Source organism: Pipistrellus kuhlii, unplaced genomic scaffold (genome assembly GCF_014108245.1).
Source record: "Pipistrellus kuhlii isolate mPipKuh1 unplaced genomic scaffold, mPipKuh1.p scaffold_m20_p_1, whole genome shotgun sequence".
Classification (NCBI taxonomy): domain Eukaryota; kingdom Metazoa; phylum Chordata; class Mammalia; order Chiroptera; family Vespertilionidae; genus Pipistrellus; species Pipistrellus kuhlii.
The window spans coordinates 87,352,994-87,374,124 of record NW_023425404.1 but is presented as its reverse complement, the minus strand read 5'-3'; the positions used below and the strand labels follow the sequence as shown (position 1 = coordinate 87,374,124).

Here is a 21,131-nt window from a genome sequence, read left to right as displayed (position 1 = left end):
AATGTTAAAAAATTTAACTCTGTGCCTATATTGACTATATATAAAGTAATTCTCTTGAATAGGAAGCAAATAAACACAAAGAAAGTATTTTATAATTACTTTATTATGAAATATCAAGTAAACAAAATAGTGAAAAATTATAAAATTCTTGTCTTGTCTGCACCTATGGCACACCAGGCAACATCTCGCGGCACACTAGTGTGCCGCGGAACAGCGGTTGAAAAACGCTGCCCTAATATGCCATGTATTCCTTAAATTGTATTTTTATTAGTGCTATGTCATCCTTCATAGTTACTATATCTGTTCTCATGCTGTTGAGCATTTAAAAAAAAAAATATATATATACATATATATATATATATATGTGTGTATATATATATATATATATATATATATATATATATATATTATTGATCTTTTACAGAGAAGAAGGGAGAGAGATAGAGATCTAGAAAAATCGATGAGAGAGAAACATCGACCAGCTGCCTCTTGCACACCCCCTACCGGGGATGTGCCCGCAACCAATGTACATGTCCTTGACTGGAATCCAACCTGGGACCTTTCAGTCCACAGACCGATGCTCTACCACTGAGCCAAACCGATTTCGGCACTGTTTAGCATTTTTGCCATAATTATTCTGAACTCTATGTCTAATAAATTTCTTATCTCCATTTCATTTTGTTCTTCTTCTGGAGATTTCTCTTGTTTTCATTTGGGGGTTGTGTTTTTGTCTCCTTGTATTGGCTGCTTATTTGGGTTTGTGACTATGTATTAAGTATATCTACCATGACTCCCAATCTCTAGTTCAGGACAGTGTCAAACCCTGTTTCTGGCTAATTAGATCAGGCAAAGACTGAAATCCTCCATAGACCTGCCTCTGCCTGCAGATTGATTGGATTTAGTCTTGTGAAGCCTCAGAAAATTGTCCACAAGTAGGGCAAGAAATTTTCCAACAGTGTGGGGAAATTGCTTCTGCCTAGAGGCTAATTGTTATACCCACTCTCTTAATTGTCCTCAGAAACCCCACAGGGTGGGGCAAGTAATTTTCCAATAAGGTGGGGCAACTGTCTCCCCTTACGCCCTAGGCAATAACTGCCTGGATAGCAAAGGTCTGCCTAAGAAAGATGTCCTCTGCAGCATGAGGGAATGACTCATGGGAAACTGGGGTGTCTGCCTTCCAAGGTATAACCTCAGAGCCAAAATGCTGACTTCTGATCACACAGTTCTGGTCTACTCTGCCCTCCCTCTGCAGCAGCCCAAGATGAGTGGCTGCACATGAAATTTTGTGCATTGGCCCTTTAAGAGGGTGCCTGCATTTCTAGTTATATACACACATAACATTTTCACAGCCAGATGTTATGTGTGTACCCTTCTCAGTTGTGGTGCTCTCTGCTGGGAGGCCCAGCTTGGGATTTAGACTCCTGAATTTTCAGTGATAACCCCCCCACGGCTAAGATATCTTTCTGGAACTTCAGATGCTGCCCATGGGAGCCCTGCCAACTCTTTCATGCCTCGGTCCTCCCTAACAGTCTCTATGCAGTCTCCACTTTTTGTCCTTGGTTATTAGAGCTCTCTCCAGCTAGTCTTCGGTTGATTATTCAGGATTTTTTTTCTTGTATTTTAGTTGTTATTCCAGTTTGGTCCTGGGTGCATGTCTATGTAGCAACTACTTACTATATCACCATTTTTAACCTCTCCACACCCTTTTATTCTTAACCAAAAGGATAGCAGAACTTGCTTCAGTCCTACCCAGGGAGTTGCAGGAGGATTCTTTATAACTGCTCTTTTGGAAGACCCAGTCCCCAGGTTCCCATCTTTGTCTTAGGGGCTTCTTTATTTTAAACAACTCCCACACCTACCTCTAACCCAAGTTCCCTCTCCCAGTACCTTTGCAAGGTGCCAAGCAGTGCCATAGCTTCCAGGTATCATGGCCAATATTCAAAACATAGAAGTTTTGACACTAACATCCCATGCTCATATACAAGGAACTTCTCGAGTTTGCACTCACAGTAGAAGAGTCTTTCTAATGGCCTCAAAGAAGCTGCATTGTATTCGTTTTAGATTTAGAGGGAGTAGTGTATTCCAGTGTAGCAAACTTCTTGGATGAGAGGGAGAAATGGCAGGAGTGTTTATAGATGTGAAAAGCTTTCCCCTTGGGTTGCCTGCCTGCCTGCCAGCACCTGTTCCTATCATGAGGGACTGCCTCTTCTCCCTGTTTCCTGCGTTGTCCCACAGGAACACACAGCATTCAAGGTGATAATATCCAAATTAATGTGCCAATAATTTCATAATATAAATCTATATGTAAGCTTATATCCTGTAGTCATTTGCAGCTCAAAAGATCTGCCAATTTTCCTCTCTAACCCCTCCAGGTGTCCATCCAGGTCAGATGAGTTGAGGAGGTCCCAGGGCCTTCCTGAGAACTGGTCCCAGACCTAATTTAGAGATAACACTCTGAAGATGCCCCAGCCTTTGTTCTAAAGTCAAAATTAAGCTCTTAAATGTAGGCTAAGGCCCCAACTGTCACAGAGATGCCCCCACCTACGTTGACTAGCACCTCCCTTATCCATGTGGGGATTGTGTTGCTAGTGGGCCCTGATGCAGGGCCTGGAACCTTCCCTTCTTCCTTGTGAATAGTGAATTCTTCAATTTGTGAATTGAGATTATCCCATCCATTCTTGAAATTCTAGTTATTTAGGAGCTCCCAAATGGAGCTTAGTTCTCATACCCAGAAAGTCATTGAGCATGTTCTCAGGCCAGATACAGCAAGGTCATATGGCAAGTAGGTATGTAGTAGGGTAGAAAGGTTGTTCTGCGCTGAGTTCTCTCTGAACTCTCAGTGATTCAAAGCAATAAAGTTACCTTCTTCTTTCTTCCTTTAATATATGAACTCATATTACATATCCAATGTGGGAAATGGGGAGTGTGGCAGGCTCTGGTCCATACAGTCATGCAGAGATTGCCAGAAACTTCGTCATCCTGTATCTGCCTAATCTGGAACTTGTGGCCTCTTTTAATTACTGTTGCAAAGAAAAGAAAAATGGTAGTCACACAGCTGGCTCTTAAATGCTTTGGCCAAATAGTAACACACATCATTTTTGTTCACAGCCCATTGGTCATATGGCCTCAAGTAACTGTAAGGTGGCTGAAGAAATGTGGGGGACATTGTGCTGGGTAGGGAGGTTGTGGAAGAAATGTGACCAGACATTTAATGAGCAATAAAATTCTCCTCCATACAGGTGATGAAATGCAGAGCAAGGGTTTCAGAAGAGCAAAGGCCATGACTTCTTGTTCATTGTCTCCACTTGGGGTGCCCAAGGCCAGAGAGGCCCAGACTGCCTGGGAGGGCCTGGTGGGAAAAGCTCTGAGGAAGAGTCCCTGTGGACAAGCAAGGCCCATGGAAGACCCAAGTCCTCCACCCACCAGGCTCAACGTTTGACTAAACCTCTCCCCTCCTATCCCATTTATCTCTTTAAATTCCAACACCACCCTATAAATTGAATTTCTCAGGAGTAGAATCAGGATTAAGGGTGAGGATGATGCATCTTCGAGGGAGGAAATCCAGAGGAGACATCCAGAAGTCACCATGCCTTATTCCATTCAGGTGCCATAACAAAATCCCATAGACTGGGATTATAAAAAACAGAAGTTTATTTCTTACAATTCTGGAGGCTGGAAGTCCAAGATTAAGGTTCTGGAAGATTTAGTGTCAAGTGAGGGTCCACTTCCCGGTTTGTAGATGACCATCTTTTCATGTTTTATTCTCTCATGGCACAAGGGCTAAGCATTCTCTCTGGGGTCTCTTTTATAAGGTCACTAATCCCATTCATGAAGGCTCCAGCCTCATGCTCTAATCACCTCCCAAAAGCCCCACCTCCAAATACTATTACACTCGTGATTATGTTTCAACATATGAATTTTGGGGTGTGTGTGGGAGGGGATACAAACATTCAGTCTGCGGCATGCTAAATATGACAGCTTCAACACAGGAAAGCACCCTCTTTAGGAGAGAATGAACTGTAAATTGTTGGCTTTCTTCCATGCTTTTATTCCTCAGCAAGTGTGGCTGCTATAGACCATGTAATGTACTGATTACAACTGCAGGGTTTTACTCAGGAACACCTGGGATTGAAGCTTAGGTTGGCCCCTTATTAGCTATGTGACCTTGAGTATGTAAGTTATTTTTTTTCCTGCCTTGCTTTTCTCCTCTTTAAAATGGGAATATTGATAGCATCTGTCTCTTAGGGTAGTCGTGAAGATTGAGTTAATATTTGTAAAGCACTCAGAATAATGCTGGGCACATAGTAAAGGCTCTATGAATGTTGTCACCGGCAGCACTGCTGTTGTCGTCATCATCATCATCATTACCAGTCCAGATATTGTTCTAGGTGTCAAGGTTCCTACTCTCACATATGATGAGAGAAATGGAAAATAAACATAAATAATTCAGTAAAGATAATTTCTTTTTAAAAAAATATATTTTATTGATTTTTCACAGAGAGGAAGGGAGAGGGATAGAGAGCTAGAAACATTGATGAGAGAGAAACATCGATCAGCTGCCTCTTACACATTCCCTACTGGGGATGTGCCCTCAACCTATGTACATGCCCTTGACCGGAATCGAACCTGGGACCCTTCAGTCCACAGACCGATGCTCTACCACTGAGCCAAACTGGTTTTGGCAGTAAAGGTAATTTCAAATAGTGATGGCATTAAAATAATAAGCCAGACACATGAACAATCATTCAGTAGAGAAATGCAAATTAGTACCACAATGGATACCACTGCATAGCTATTAGATTGACTTTTACAGAATTGACAATTCCAAGTGCTGGTGAGGATACAGAGCAAATGGACCTCTCATATATTGCTGGTGGGAACACAAAATGGTAGAGCTACTTTAGAAAACAGTTTGGCAGTTTCTTATAGTTAAAAATGTGCTTACTGTGTATGTAACTCAGCAATCCTACTTAGGTACCCAAGAGAAATAACTTATGTTCACACAAAAAACTGTACTCAATATTTATGGTGGCTTTATTCATACCCATCCCAAACTACAAACAACCCAAATGTCCTTCAGCTGGTGAGTGGATAAACAAGTGAATACCACTCAGCAATTAAAAAAAAAAAAAAAAAAAAGAAAGACATTTTTATACAATAAACAACACAAATAAATCTTAAATGCATAATATGCTAAGTAAATAAATGCATAAAATGCTAAGTAAACAAAACAGCTATATATAGATGATTCCATTTATATCACTCTAGAGGCCCAGTTCACGAAATTTGTGCATGAGGGTACGGGTGTCCTTAAGCCCAGCCTGCACCCTCTCCAATCTTAGACATCTCTCTTACAATCCAGGACTACTGGCTCCCAACTGCTCGCCTGCCTGCCTGATTGCCCCTAACCATTTCTGCCTACCAGCCTGACCATCCCCTAACCATTCCCCTGCCAGCCTGATCGATGCCTAACTGCTCCCCTGCCAGCCTGATTGCCCTCCCCTACTAGCCTGGTTGCCCCTAACTGTCCTCCTCTGCAGGCCTGGTTGCCTCCAAGTGCCCTCCCCTGCTGGTCATCTTGTGTCCATATGGGGGTGGCCATCTTGTGTGTTGGAGAGATGGTCAATTTGCATGTTACCTCTTTATTACATAGGATTCTGGAAAAGGCAAAACCATAGGGGAGAAAACAGATTAGTGGTTGTTAGGGGTTGGGAGTAGGGAGTGTTGACCACAAAGGAACAACTCATGGAGATTTTTAGGGTGATAGAATTGTTTTATATCTTGATCATGACAGTGGTTACATGTCTGTATGCAATTGTCAAAACCCATAGAACTGTGCACTAAAAAAGGGTAAACTTTACTGTAGGTAAATTATACCTCAATTAACCTGACAGGGAAAAACTCACCGTTGGAATGTTGAAATAGGGAAAAACCAAATGATGAATAAGTCAGTCAGGGCGTGGGCTCTGGTGAGGAGGGGCCCCTGCACACAGTCTAGTAGTCAGAGAAGGCTTTCTGAGGAGGCGCTCTGAGCCAAGCCTGGGTGAGGAGAGGGCGCCAGGCCAGTAAGGATCCAGAGGAAGATGTGTCAGGCAGAGGCAGCAAGATGGCCCACGCGGCTAGAGCAGGTAGGGGAAGAGGAGAGGGTGGAGGACAGGGCAGGGGTTTTGGCTCTTCTCTGGCCATGTATAAAGGAAACATTGAAACACTGATGGGGTGAGATACCCTAGAGCACATGTGTCAAACACAAGGCCCGAGGGCCAAATCCGTCCCGCCAGGCCTTGCAATGTGGCCCGCACTGCGCTGTCATCACTGCACTCCGCTGCGTTTCCATCACAATGACAGTTTATGACTGTTCAGTAAACCATTCGGCCCGCGATTTAGGCTGGATTTTAGATTTTGGCCCCTTCTCTGATTGAGTTCGACACCCCTACCCTAGAGACAATAGCTTGTGACCATGTGTAGGAGTGATAGAGGGGTGCGATGCCCCAAGGAGAGGGTGGGTCAGGGAGCCCCAGCAGGCTGGGGTAGGAGGACTGGCACAGGCGGATGGGGTGCTTCAGGACCTTGCTGAGGGTATTGCTGGTGGTGGTGAGGTGTAATCCAACATCCTGGGTTGAGGAGTGCTGGAGGTGAGGACATGTAAGTGAAGCTTACAGGGGACAGACTTAGTAGGAATCAGTGGGAATCTCAGAGAGTGGGTGGAGCTGCTCATTTGTGTGTATATCTGTATATAAGTAGGTGTGTATGTGTGTATGTGTATAAGTGTATTGGTGTGTATGTACGTGTATGTGAACCTATGTGTTTCTGTCTCTATGTTTAGGTGTGTGTGCACATGTGTATATGTGTACATGTCAGTGTGTATGCATGTGTATACATGTTGTGAGCACAACTTGCAAAATGGCTTGACCTATGGAGGACAGTGCCAGGTGGTGAGAAGTGGGGCTTGTTCAGGGCCTTGAATGCCAGGCCAGGGAGGTCACTTTGGGGGTTGGGAAAGAGCAGGGAGGATGGTGCCACGAGGCCCATCCCAAAGATGGGGGCAGTGTGAAGCCCACTGGACTGGGAGGCTGGGGTCGGTCCTGGAGAACCCATGCTGAGGTGAGCCCAGCTGGAGTAATGAAACCCCATTTTGCCCACACTAATCTTCCTGCTCTTTCCCCACAGTGCATGCTGGGACAACGATGGACAGGCTGTCACTCCCTGGGCCCCCAGAGGCAGGTTTGTTTGCCTCCTGGCACCGTCTGACTCAGGTAGGGGGAGAGCGAGGTGGGCTCACCTGCCTCATGCTTCTGTGCCCAGTGGGAGGGCCCTGGGAGTGAGGATGGATGAGCCCTTGCCAGGGGCAGTAGTGTGTAGGGCACAGCTGAGTCTCCTGGAGAGGGGCTCCTGGACCCTGAGAAAGTAGGCCACCTCAGCAGCTATCCACCCTCACCAGGCACCGCCCGGGCCCCGAGAAGCCGACCCTGGGACACATAATTTCCTGGCACCTGTTTGATCTCGCATGTTCACCATCTGCAGTTTGTTCAGGACTTGCATCCACACCTTCTAAGTACTTTGGCTGGGAGGTGTTGCTCTGTGGGGCTCCCCTGTGGTCACTCTGGCTTTTTCTGCCAGAGTCACTGTACTCACCTTGTGTGGATGTTTCCATGAGTGATGGCTCAGACCCTGGAAGGTCCTGCTCTCTGCAGGACTCCCCTAGGGCAGGGGTACTTTTTGCAATGCCAGGCATGGCCCCGATCACCTTTCCACTTGGTGTTTCTCCGTTGTTCCTGAACACTGCAGATGATGCTTTCTGCTCAGGGCCAAGTGCCCCAAGGGCTGGGATGGGTTGTGGGTTAGGTTTGCCAGAAAAAATACAGAATGTCCAGAGAAATTGGAAATTCAAGTAGATAGAAAATCATTTTTTTAGTACAAGTATATCCCAAATACTGCATGGGAAATATAATTTTATTTGCTAAATATGGCAACCCTAGTGAGGGCTGATGTTCAGTCCCCCTCCTTCTCTGGTCAGTCCTTCCTGCTGGGCCCACCTTGACCCCCTCAGATGAGTGATCTCCAGTGCCTATGACAGGTGTCCTAGAGCCAGGGGTGGCCGAGCTTACTGCTCTCCCAGAGTGGTTAGGGGTGTGGTGGTAGAGCTAGAAGTAACAGGGCAATATGGGGTCAATATGAGAGCTTGGAGTGTCCTATTTCTGCATCCTCAGCATTGGAAAGACATGGAAATTGTTTCCTCTGTAAGCCAAGTTATATTTCTGGCTGTTAAGATAATATTTTCTTTATGTTACCTATCTATGTATCTAACAATCCAGGAATATTTCAAGCATGCTGTTCAAGCTCTTTCCATGATCTCTTTCTTCCTAGGGCTAAATACTGCTAACTAGTTTGATAGATATCCTTCTAGACTTCATTCTATGCACTTATAAACATATTTTAAAAGGAAAAACATGGGCTCATGCTATTTATACTTGCTTTGTCACTTGATTTTTTTTAACTTTCAAATATTGTGTAGCTCATTCCAGAGTTCTTAACTATTGTTTAATGCCTATTGATTGGATGGTCTTTAAATTATGTATCCATTATTAATCCTGTTGGTAACTGTTTAGATGGTTTCCAGTGTTCAGCTATACAGAAAACTCAGGGAATTTCCCAGTTCATACATATGTGTGCCCTTGTGTTCTGGGTCCTCCAGGAATGTTTCTGGTGGACTATCTGGGTCAGAGGGCATGCACATTTCAAGATTTAATCTGTATTGCTAGATCAACCTCCAGAAGGCTGTGCCAATTTATCATGCACAAGAAGCCTCTTCCCCTCGCTCTAGACAACCATCGGCATTATCAATCACTTAAATCCCTGCCAATCTGATGAGTAAACTGATCTTCTTTTCCTTTTTTTTTTTTTTTTTTCTACTAAAGAGCTATTTGTGTGTGCTTGCTGGCCATTTCACTTTCTTTATTTGTGAATTTTCCCAATTCATGTCATGTCCTCAACTTATTTTTCTATTCATCTGTCCACTCATTTAGGAAGCATTTATCAAGCACCTACTAGATGTTAGGCACTGTTTTGGTTAGGGGCCTAAGAGTGAACAAAACTTACAAAAACACCTGCTCCATGGAACTTAGACTTCAGTGGAGGGGAGACAGCCAAGAAAAAATAGATAAACAAAATATAGTGTATATATGAGTGTTATTTAAATACCAAGGGGAAAAAAATAACACAGGGAAGAGATTGGAAGTATTGGGCAACTTGGATTTGATAGTAAGCCAGGCCTTACTTGGAGGTGGCATTGAAATAAAGACCTGTGGAGGAGAACCAAGATGGTGGCATATGTAAATGCTGGTACTCACCGTCTCCCACAACTACATCAAAATTACAACTAAATTACAAAACAATCATCATCCAGAACCACTTGAAAGCTGGCTGAACAGAAGTACTACAACTAGAGAAGTAAAGAAGAAAGTACATTGAGAGTGGTAGGAGGTGTGGAGATGCAGATGGGTTGGTCCGACACTCACGTGGGCTGCCTTTTTAATTGGGGGGAGATTATCTCTGCAGAGGCCCCCCCATGAGCAGCAAGAGGTCCCAGACCCACACCATACTCCAAGCTCAGGCTCCCAGAGCTAGGAAGAGAAGTCCTAGTAACTACAGGATGTAAAAACTAATGGAGATTGGTGTTCAGTGACAAGAAGGTGGCTGGAGGGCCAGCTGTTCATTTTTAAGGGGGTGGTGCATGAACTGAACTTACAAGGTTCAACTTCCTCTGAGCTCCAGCACCAGGGTAACACTCTGAGAAACCTAGACATATATGGAGAAAAACTGGATTATCTGGAATCATGGCAGGAACTCAGGGAGTTGCCAAAGGGGGTCATTGTCCCTGTCCTGGGACTTCTCAGGTTGCAGGGATGATTGGCAGCCATATCTGAGTCTCTATCAGTTTGGAACATACTGTTTGCACAGCTGTGGGGATTCCCTGAGACCTCATCCCATCCCATTTGCAGACCCACCCAAGCTGTGTGCAATGGCTTTTGCATATGAATGGCCTGTCCTTGTTTGTGCTTTAAGAATTTTGCTAAAATTCTTAAACAAGCTGTACCTTAGTTAGGGAGCCCCAACCTATCAATAAAAGGCCTAAGACTCAGCATTAGCATCAGCCTGCATTGCTTCACAGCTAGGCTTCTCCTGGGCTCTTCCAAACTCAATACAAATGGGAGGACTCTGCAGATCTCTCAGTAGCTCCTGTTGGGTGGCTCCAGGCAGTGGCTGACTTTGACCTCCTTGGAGACCCAAAATCCAGTGCATCCAGTGGTCAGTGACAGACTATACCAGATTACAACTGTATACATCCATAAGTGACACACTCAAGGGAAAGACTCACTGAGCACCAAAGCCCCACTGAAGAAAGTTCTCTACAGAGGTGTCTTCTGCACAGAAGGTCTCCCACTGAAGTCACAGCTGTTCCTCACAGCCAATTCACCTGGAGGTCAATTCCCCTCAGTGACACTAACAGCAATCAAGGCTCAGCTACAACAAGACTGTGCACACAGCCCTCAAAGGGGCACACTTAGTGCACAGCTCAGGTGACTGGGGAGGCTAAGCCACTGGGCCCTATAGAATATCTACTATACAGGACCCCTCTACCAACTCAAGGGAGACATAGCAGCTCTACCCAGTACATAGAAATAAACACAGGAATGCAGCCAAAATGCAGAGACAAAGAAAAATGTTACAAATAAAAGAAATTGAAGAAAGCAAACTATTAGATATAGAGTTCAAAACCATGGTTATAAGTTACTTAAGAATTTTTATGCAACCTCCAAGGGACTTAGTGAGACTTTCAAGGATCTTAATAAGAATGAAGGGAAAAAAAAAAAAAAAAAAAGGAAAAGGATCAGTCAGTAATTAAGCATACACTGACTGAAATAAAGAATAATATACAGGGATTCAACAGTAGAATAGAGGATCCCAAGAATCAAATCAATAATTTTAAATATGAGGAAGCACAAAACACCCACTCAGAAGAGCAAAAAGAATTAAAAAATATGAAGATAGGGAGATCAGAGAAGAGAAACCAAGATGGCGGCGTAGGTGAGCAACTGGTCTGCCACTCCCACAACAATTTAAAAATTAAAACTAATATAAAGGACTTCTATCATCCAAAACCACGGGAAGGTTGGCTGAAAGAGAAAGGAGCACAAGCGCTGAAAAGCTGAGGAGCCTAGGTACGGAGGTACGGGAATCGAGCTGGTGACGAATCGGGCTGGTGGCGGGTGACTGGGTGCGTGGCTTTTCTTTTCAACCCGAAAGGAAACAAGCTCCCAATCACTTTGAAATCAAGTTTCTGGGGTCACATGGGGGATGCCTAAGGGGAGAAGCTGGTCTGTCAGCCTTCGGTCCAAAGTGAGGGTGACTCTTGCAGAGGTGAGCCCAGCAATCATTGTTTACTGCGCTGGATTGCAGGGAAGTGGGGACTTGGAAAAGCAGGGAGGCTAGGACAGCTGACAGCAGACATTGCTGTTAGCCACGCCCCAACCTAGTGACATCCTGAGGCCCCGCCCTGAGGCCCCGCCCTGAGGCCCCGCCCTGAGGCCCCGCCCTGAGGCCCCGCCCTGAGGCCCCGCCCTGAGGCCCCGCCCTGAGGCCCCGCCGGCACATTCTACAGAAATGGTTGGTATTGTGGCAACTTAACAAAATAAACTGCAGCTCCAGCAACAAAGCTCCAGCAACAAAACCGCCAAGTCCCAAGCAAATGAACTGTATCCCATTGGTGATCCAGAAGCCAATGTTCCTAGTGGTCAGTTTCAACCCCTCACACCCATAAGTGACACATTCGGGAGATGGACTCAGTGAGCACCAAAGCCCTTCTGAAACAAACTGTGTCTCCAGTGCAGCAGTTCTTCCTTTATAGACAGAGCGGGTCCTCACAGACAATTGGCCTGGAGATCAATTCCTCCCAGTGTACCAACAGCAATCAAGGCTTAATTATTGTACACCAAGCCTTTGCACTCAGCCTACAAAGGGATATACCAAAAGCCACCACCTCAGGTGATTGGGGAAGCTGAACTACTGGACCCTATAGGTCACCTACCACACAAAGCCACTCCATCAGCCAAAATGAGGAGACACAGAAACATGTCACAAATGGGAGAGTTGGAGGAAAGTAAACTACTGGACGACAAAGAGTTCAGAATCACATTTATAAGATTACTCAAGAATCTTCTAAAAACCTTTGAGAAACTTGATGAGACCTCCAAGAAGCTTGGTGAGACCTTCAAGGACCTTAAAGAGAATACCAAAAAAAAAAAAAAAAAAAAAAATGGAAAGGGGCCAGTAGAAATGAAGCATACAATGTCTGAAATAAAGAATATACAGAAATTCAACTATAGATCAGCGTACCCCAAGAATCAAACCAAAGATCTAAACAGGGGTCTTCAAACTACAACCCGCGGGCCACATGTGGCCCACAGAGGAGTCTGATCCGGCCCGCCAGGTTTTTTGGGCAGTGAGCACAGCCGAGGTGTTACAGTAGGAATTAGTAGTTCATATAGTCCGGCCCTCCAGCTCTCTGAGGGACCGTGATCTGGCCCCCACTTTAAAAAGTTTGAGGACCCCTGATCTAGAATATAAGAAAGCAAAAATCACCCAACCAGAGAGACAGAAAGAAGAATCCAAAAGTGTAAGGAGCCTCCGGGACAGCTTAAAATGTACCAACCTCCGGATTTTTGGGGTGCCAGAGAAGAGTGAGCAGGATATTGAAGGCTTAATGGAAGAAATAATGACAGAAAACTTTCCCTACCTGGTAAAAAAAATAGACTTACAAATTCAGGAAGCATACAGAACTCCAAACAAGAGGAATCCAAGGAGGGACACACCAAGAAACATCGTAATTAAAATGCCAAGGGCAAAAGTCAAAGAGAAAATCTTACAAGCAGCAAGGGGGTACCCTTACGACTGTCAGCTGATTTCTCAACAGAAACTATGCAGGCCAGAAGGGAGTGACAAGAAATATTCAAAATGATGAACAACAAGAACCTACAACCAAGAATACTCTACCCAGCAAAGCTATCATTAAGAATTGAAGGGCAGATAAAGAACTTCACAGACAAGAAAAAGTTAAAGGAGTTCATCAACACCAAACCAGAATTACATGAAATGCTGAAGGGTATTTTTTAAGGAGAGGAAGAAGAAAAAAGTAAAGGTAAAAATTATGAACAACAAAAAGACATAAAATACATACCTACCAACAAGCGAACCTAAAAATCAAGTGAATAAAAAATCTGAAGAACAAAATGGACTAGTGAATATAATAGAATCAGGGACATAGAAAGGGATTGGACTAACAATTCTCAGGGGGAAGGGAGTCTGAGGGGTGAGGGAAGAGATTGGACAAAAATCTTACACCTATGGATGAAGACAGGGGCAGGGGTAAGGGCATGAGTGGAGTTGGGAATCAGGTGGATGGGAGCTATGGGGGAAGAGGGGGAAAAAGGAACACCTGTAATAATCTGAACAATAAAAATTTATTATTAAAAAAATATGAAGATAGTGTAAGGAACCTCTGTGACAACTTCAAGAGTGTCAACATTCACATCATGGGGTTGCCAGAAGGAGAAGAGAGAGGGAAAAATATTGAAAACCTATTTGAAGAAATAATTACAGAAAACTTCCCCTATCAGGAAAAAAAATAGACTTATAAGTCTAGAAAGCTCAGAAAGTCCCAAATAAGAGGAACCCAAAGAGGCCTACACCAAGACACGTTATAATTAAAATGCCAAGAGCTGCCGAGACCAGTTTGGCTCAATGGATAGAGCGTCAGCTTGGGGACTGAAGGGTCCCAGGTTCGATTCCGGTCAAGGGCATGTACCTTGGTTGCGGGCATATCCCCAGTAGGGGGTGTGCAAGAGGCAGCTGATCGATGACTCATCGATGTTTCTAACTCTCTCTCTCCCTCTCTGTACAAAATCAATTAAAATATATATATTTAAAATGCCAAGAGCTAAAGACAAAGAGAGAATCTTAAAAACAGCAAGAGAAAAGCAGTGAGTTTCCTACAAGGGAGCATCCATATGGATGCCAACTGATTTCTGAACAGAAACTTTGCAGGTCAGAAGGGAGTGTCAAGAGATATTCAAAATGATGAATAACAAGGACCTATAACTAAGATTACTTTACCCAACAAAGCTATCATTTAGAATTGAAGGTCAGATAAAGCACTTCCCAAACATGAAAAAGCTAAAGGAGTCCATCACCACCAAACCAATATTATATAAAACTAGTGGCCCTCAGCTAGCACCCTCTCCATTCGGGGGATGTCTGACTGCCCACAGAGATCGATCCTAAACCAGCAGTTGGACATTCCTCTCACAATCTGGGACCACTGGCTCCTAACCACTCCCCTGCCTGCCTGCCTGATTCTTCTAACTGCCCTCCCCTAACTGCTCTCCCCTGCCGGCCTGATCTCACCCTTAACCGCCTCTGCTGGCTTGATTGCCCCTAACTTTCCTTCCCTGCTGGCCTGATCTCACCCCTAAATGCTCTCCCCTGCCAGCTTGACTGCCCCTAACTGCCCTCCCCTGCTGGCCTGATCTCACCCCCATCTGCCCTCCCCTGCCAGCCTGATCACTCCTAACTGCCTCTGCGTTGGCCCCCACCACCATGGCTTTGTCCAGAAGGCAGTCGGACATTCGGAAGATCTCTGGTTGACCTGGTATAATTAGCATATTACCCTTTTAGTAGTATATATAGTTTATATATGATAGGATTGCTTAAAGGGGGGAAAGGGGTTAGCAGGAGGAGATGCTCTTGGCAGACAAAAATACATAATCCCTCTATCTGGACTGATAGCTAGCCAAATGCACTATACTGCCAAACCAGTCATTAACAAATTGAACCACTTTCTTACACTTTATACCAAACAGTTATTGCCCCTCCTCAGCCCCCACCTTAGATTCTGCCTTTGCAGTTCACATAGATTAGATTCTGATTGGTCAGTTTCTATGCTAGTCAGTGTCAAAAGCTCTGTCTCCTAGGTAGCCATTGGCTCCTTGCACTTCATTCAGATCTGGTTCTGATTGGTCAATTTCTATGCCAGTCAGTATCTCCAGACCTATCTCCAGGCCTGATCGGAGAGGTGGGGCTGATCTGTCGCTGCCCTGGGATGGAGTGCTGACCTCTCAGAGAGAGAGAGGGGATCAGCTGCTGGTTAGGCCCAGAGAGAGATCAGCCCTTGTCTATCTTTCTCTCTCCCTGAGCCTCACCAAGCAGCCTGGGCTGGCTGCTGATCAGCCCTACCACTCTCTCTCTCCAAGAGGTCAGCAGTTCAGCCCACCCACCAGTCCCTGCCCACCCAAGCCTGTTGTGCATTCAGCCGGGCATTTGATTGTCTCTTCAGTCTTTTTGGACATTATGGATCCTGGTTCTTTATATATATGTATTAGAGGCCCAGTGCATGAAATTCATGCATGGGGGGAGGATGTGTCTCTCAGCCTAGCCTGCACCCTCTCCAATCTGGGACCCCTCAAGGATGTTCAACTGCCCATTTAGACCTGATTCCAGTAGGATCAGGTGTAAATGGGCAGTCGGACATCCCTCTCACAATCCAGGATTGCTGGCTCCCAACTGCTCACCTGCCTGCATTCCTGATTGTCCCTAATGCTTCTGCCAGCCAGCCTAATCACCCCCTAAACACTCCCCTGCCAGCCTGGTTGATGTCTAATTGCTCCCCTGCCAGCCTGTTTGCCCCTAACTGCCCTCCCCTGCAGGCCTGGTCACTCCTAACTGCCCTCCCCTGCAGGCCTGGTATTCCTTAACTGCTGTCCCCTGCAGGCCTGGGTCTCCCCCAACTTCCCTTCCCTGCATGCCTGGTTGCCCCCAACTTCCCTCCTCTGTTGGCCTGGTCACCCCAACTGCCCTCCCTTGCAGGCTTGATTGCCTCCAACTGCCCCCCCTTGCAGGCCTGGTTCCTCCCAACTGCCCTTCCCTGCTGGCCTGATCACTCACAACTGCCCTCCCTTGTAGGCCTGGTGCCTCCCAACTGCCCTCCCCTGCTGGCCATCTTGTGGTGGCCATCTTGTGTCCACATGGGGGCAGGATCTTTGACCACATGGGGGCAGCAATCTTGTGTGTTGGAGTGATTGTCAATTTGCATATTATTCTTTTATTAGATAGGATCTAGATGAAGGGTATTATTTAAGAAGAGGAAGTAAAAAAAAAGATTAAAAAATTAAACAATAAAATGATGATAAATACATATCTATCAACAATTGAATCTAACAAAACAAATAAGAAATCTAATGAACAAAATAAACTGGTGAATAAAATAGAATCAGAGGGATGGAAATGAAATAGACTGATGATTCTCAGATGAAAGAGGGTAGAGGGCAGGAAGAGATTAAACAAAGATCTTATACTAGGGGCCCAGTGCACAATTTGTGCACCTTGTAACGAACTGTGCGCTGTGAGGCTGCAGTGGGTACAGGAGCGGATCTTGGCCCATCCTCCACACCCTTGTTCAGTCCCTCCTGCCACAGCCCCTGGTACACTCTCTACCAGTAGACCTGCTCCCGCCCCTGCCTGCTCTCACGTGCTGAAGGCACCAGCCCCACTTGCATCTGCTGATGGTGCAGAGCAATTGGGACCTGTGCCGGGCGCCAGTAGCAGGTGTGAGCAGTGGCTCTGGCATTGGCAACAGGTGCAAGTAGGGTCATTGCCAGTATTAGGTGCAAGTGATGGCTACCACCTACTGATGGTGCCAAGCAATTGGGGCTGGCACCAGTTGCTGGCAGTAGGTGCTAGCAGGGCCAGTGCCTGCAACAGGTTCGAGTTCTGGGTGGGACTGCTGTGCACGGGAGTGAAGAATTTTCAGTAACCACCAGAGGCTCACCCCAATGACAGTGACCGGCACCCCACCTTGGTCACCTGCTCCACTATCCTGCTGTGGCCAATGCCCGCCATGTTCCATTCTCTGCCACCTGCTGCTGACACCTGCCATGTTCTGCGTACGCCCCCTGGTGGTTAGCGCACATTATAGAAACCAGTTGTCCGGTTGTTCTGCTGTTCAATCTATTTTCATATTAGGGTTTTTATATATATTAGAGGCCCGGTGAACGAAGATTCGTGCAAGAATGGGCTTTCCTTCCCCTGGCTGCCGGCACCACCTTCACTCCAGCCGGAGCCGCCTTTCTGCCTTCCCATGCTGTCCAGAGGCCCAGAGTGGCTGGGGCGGTGCAGAATGCTGCGTCCCACCCCACCCCAGGCTGCTTGGCACCTGCATATGCAAATAAACCCACCATCTTTGTTGGGTTAATTTACATACTCACTCCTGATTGGCTGGTGGACTTCATGAAAATATGGTCAATTTGCATCTTACTCTTATTAGTGTAGATAGATATGCATTACCTATGAACACAGGCAAAAGGGTGGCGAAGGCCTGGGGTGGGGCAGGAACTAGGTGGAGGGGTGTAGTGGCGGGGGAAGAGGAACATCTTTAATACTCACAACAATAAAGATTAAAAAAATAAAAAGAAATAAAGACCTGGGGATCCTTTCCCCTTCACCATGTGGGAGACCATTCTATGGGACTCTTCCCTCTCCCTATGTGGGAGTCTGTACTTGTTCTTCAATAAATTTCCACCTTTGCTATACCAAAAAAGAAAGAAAGAAAGAAAGAAAGAAAGAAAGAAAGAAAGAAAGAAAGAAAGAAAGAAAGAAAGAAAGAAAGAAAGAAAAGAAGATGTGTAAGAAGCAAGAGAATGAGCCAGGTGGATGTCAGAGCCCCTGAGTCAGGAGCAGGCCTGGTCTATTCAGTGCTTAGTAAGGCCATTGTGGCTAAAACTGGAGAGAATGGTAGGAACAACCAGGGAGGAATCAAAATACAGGTTTCAGGGCCTTGTGGGTCATCCTAAGCACTTGACTTTTCCTTAGGATGAAGCAGGGAACCATGGAAGTTTCTGATTAGTGACATGATCTGAATTTAATTTTAATCAGATCATTTTGGCTGCTATAAAGGAGGGGGATTAGTCTGATGCAATGATCCAGGGAGGGATGTTTTTCCCCCCAAATAACCAGCTTTTTTGACACTGTTTATTGAGTAAGCCATTCTTTCCCTGCTTCTCTGAAGCTCCAGTCCTATCACCTGCTTGGTGTCCCCATAGTCTCCTATCTGTGATTGATTCCATTGATCTTTGCCTTGGTAGAGATCAATGGAATTCATTTAAGAAATGGAGAGAATGGGCATATTTGGTGATTGATTGAGGGTAGAGTGTGAGGAGGTGGGAAACAGGAGAGCTGACACAGTTACCTTCAATGAGGGACAGGCAAGGGGAGATTCGGGACCTTGGGAGCTCTCAAGTATGAAGGACTTTGTCACAACTCTCTATACCCATTTGCAGACAAAGAATCTGAGGTTCAGAAAGGTAGGTGGAGCTGAGAATGAAAGGTAGCTCTCTGGGCTCCAGAGCCTGCATTCTGTTGACCCTGGTGAAGGGGAGGGAAAGAAGGTTCCAGGAAGGCCTAAAGGGCTCCAGGCACCAACCCTCCCAAAACCCCACTCTGCCATATTACTGGATCTTAAAGGTTTTCTCATTTCTAAGAGCAACCTGTTAAAACCAAAATGTTCCTAGTGGGGAATCACACTTTAAATTTATAGCTGACATCTTAATTATCTGTTAACACCTCCTTAAGGATTAGTTGACATGAACTGAGGACACTGAATGGGAATCAGTGTGAAGTGAAGGGAGGGGCAAGTTTCCAGCAATTCACAGCTTTTTTGGGACACTTGAGGAAGTGAAGGAGCTGGAGCTGGATCCCTGTGGGAGGTGTTGGGGTGGGGTGAGGGTGAAGTGGGGAGGGGGGGTGCTTGGGGAGAAAGCATTTTCTCTGTAGAAACCAATGGCTGGCTTTATAGACACTGCTGTGGCCTGGTATCAGAGGAGGCTAATCACATTCTCAGTCTTGATCTTAAGAAGGTCAGATCAGCCACTCATGAGCCACCTTGGGACAGCTGCCAGCAGTCACTCAATGCTGGGACCTATCTCTTGACACCCACAGACTGGATCTGTCATCTGCTCTAAGGAGTAGGAGGAGGAGAAGCTAAGGTTCAATGTATGAATAGGATCAGGGCTCACTATAGGACAAGGGTCAGGGCTCAGTCTGTGACCAGGGTCATGAGGGTCTAACCCTAGGGGTCGCTCAGAGGGCAGCTGAACTACTTAGTCTAAAGGAAGACATAGCAAGAGGTCAAGATAGTACCAGGTTGCTTCCTGCCCCACTGATGCATGAGGACAGGTGACATTTTTCCTCAGACATTTTTCCTCAGAAGAGCCTCATTCCCCCTTCAGTCTGCACAGGAGGATTAATAGGTATCTTTGGGTGATATCATGTGACCAGCTGCCCAATCGCTTCATTGCTGTCTTAGCCTTTCTGGGACCCTGGGGCTAAGAGCAGCTCTTCCCTCGTCTCCCCTTTCCTCCCTATCTTTTCCCCTCCTCTTCCCTATCCTGCTTTCCTTCTCCCTTCTCCTCTCTCTTTTCCCATCCCTTCCCCATCAGCCAACCCTGGCCTTGCTCCCAAATGCTGGCAGTCAGACCCTGAGACACCCAGACATCCCATCAGCTCGAGGCTGCCCAGGTCCTGGGTTACCTGCAGTCAAGCACAACCTTCAGCTCTTCCTTCATTCTCATCAGCACATCCTCCCAAAGGTACTGCCAGGGCTCAGCAGGGGAGGGAGTGCAAGAAAGGGGCCATCGTGACCAAGTGAGACTTCTGGGAGGTAAGGAGCTGAGCTGGTGCCCAGGAACAGGCTGAGAGTGCTCTAGGAAGGGGACCTACGTGAGCAAAGGCCTGGGTCTGTGGTGGTGTTGGGGTGGGGCCTGTCAGTGAGTTGGGAGAAGGCTAGAGTATGTGAGGGGTCATATGGAGGAGACCTCTATGGCCAGCTGAAGACCTTAGAATTTATTCCTGAGGCTAGTAGTTTCCAAACTCTCTTTTTTTCCTTCAGTTTAAACCTATCATAGGGAAGCCTAAAGTGGAAAATGGACTCAGTCATTCATTCAGCAAATATTTAAAGGGAACCTAGCCTTCTAGACCAGAGGCACAGCTGTGAACCAAACAGAAACTAGTTCTCTGCCCTCCAGGGCTGACTGTCTACAAGGAGGCCATGGCTAAAGGAATAAAGGGCCTTACCCTACCATCTGTTCCCTCTGCCTAATGGCCCTGGGGACATCTCCACAGACACAGGGTGTTCAAGGGACTGATTCCAGAAACCTGCTTTCCTTGAAGAATCTGAAGGAGAAGCTGAAAGAGAGAATTCCTTTCTGCTAATGGAAGGTTTTGGGAGGGAGGATGACTGAGACAAAGAGAAGGTAAGCAGGAGAGGAAGGGAGAGAAGGCCTCTCAGGAGCGGAGCTCCCTCCTCCAACCCAGGCTCACCCACTAAGGCAGAGGAAGGGGACGAGGTTCTCTGAGGCATGGTGACCAACTGCCCCATCTTGCCCAGGACTGTCCCAGTTTCAGCAGCTCTAGGTTCCAGGATGGTTGATCACTCTACATAAGTCCTGCACTTGAGGCTCTCTGACAAGCCTGTGTCCCTGGCAACCCAGAGCATCCAGTTAAGCTCTTCTGTCTCTGGGAGACCAGGTGTTAAAGTTATGGTGCTGGCCATGTCTGGGGATTGTAGGAAGCCACCACTGCTCCTGGGAGGGGAATGGTGGTGCTGAAGGAGTGAAGGGCAGAGGCCTCGTTGCCATGTCTGAGCTGCCTTCAGGGCCCCAAAGGGAACTAACACCAGATCCATCAGATGCACTTGATTCTGAGGCCTGCCAGGGGACCTAAAGGAGGACTTGAAAACTGGGGGCTCTGACCAGGGATGTGGCTTGTGAATGTGTTAGTTTCATTTTAAACATTTTTTTTTTAAATTGAGATATAATTCACATACTATGTAACTCACCATTTTAAAGTGTACAATTCAGTCTTTTTTCAGTATATTCACAAGATTGTACAATATCATCACTAAATCCAGAGCACTATATCACCTCAAAGGGAAACCCTATACTTATTAGCAGTCCCCTCTCTCTCCATCCCCTAAGCCCTGGCAGTCACTAATCTTCCTGTCTCTATGGATTTACCTTTCTGGATAG

At 46.1% G+C, this 21,131-nt stretch overlaps 2 protein-coding genes across 3 annotated transcripts in view; both read left to right on the top strand.

Annotated features, from left to right (window-relative positions):
- PEAK1 (pseudopodium enriched atypical kinase 1) overlaps nucleotides 1-21,131 on the top strand; it is a 715,824-nt gene that overhangs the window by 303,552 nt on the left and 391,141 nt on the right. The window lies entirely within an intron of this gene.
- Nucleotides 1-21,131, top strand: part of LINGO1 (leucine rich repeat and Ig domain containing 1) — a 171,107-nt gene that overhangs the window by 100,640 nt on the left and 49,336 nt on the right. The window contains exon 2 of one of the 2 annotated variants that reach the window (XM_036454729.2): nucleotides 7,168-7,253. The exons of the other annotated variant lie outside the window; for it this stretch is intronic. Coding sequence (XP_036310622.1) covers nucleotides 7,185-7,253 — 69 coding nt within the window. The 5' untranslated portion in view covers nucleotides 7,168-7,184. The remainder of the gene's footprint in view (nucleotides 1-7,167; nucleotides 7,254-21,131) is intronic. 2 annotated transcript variants of the gene reach the window in all.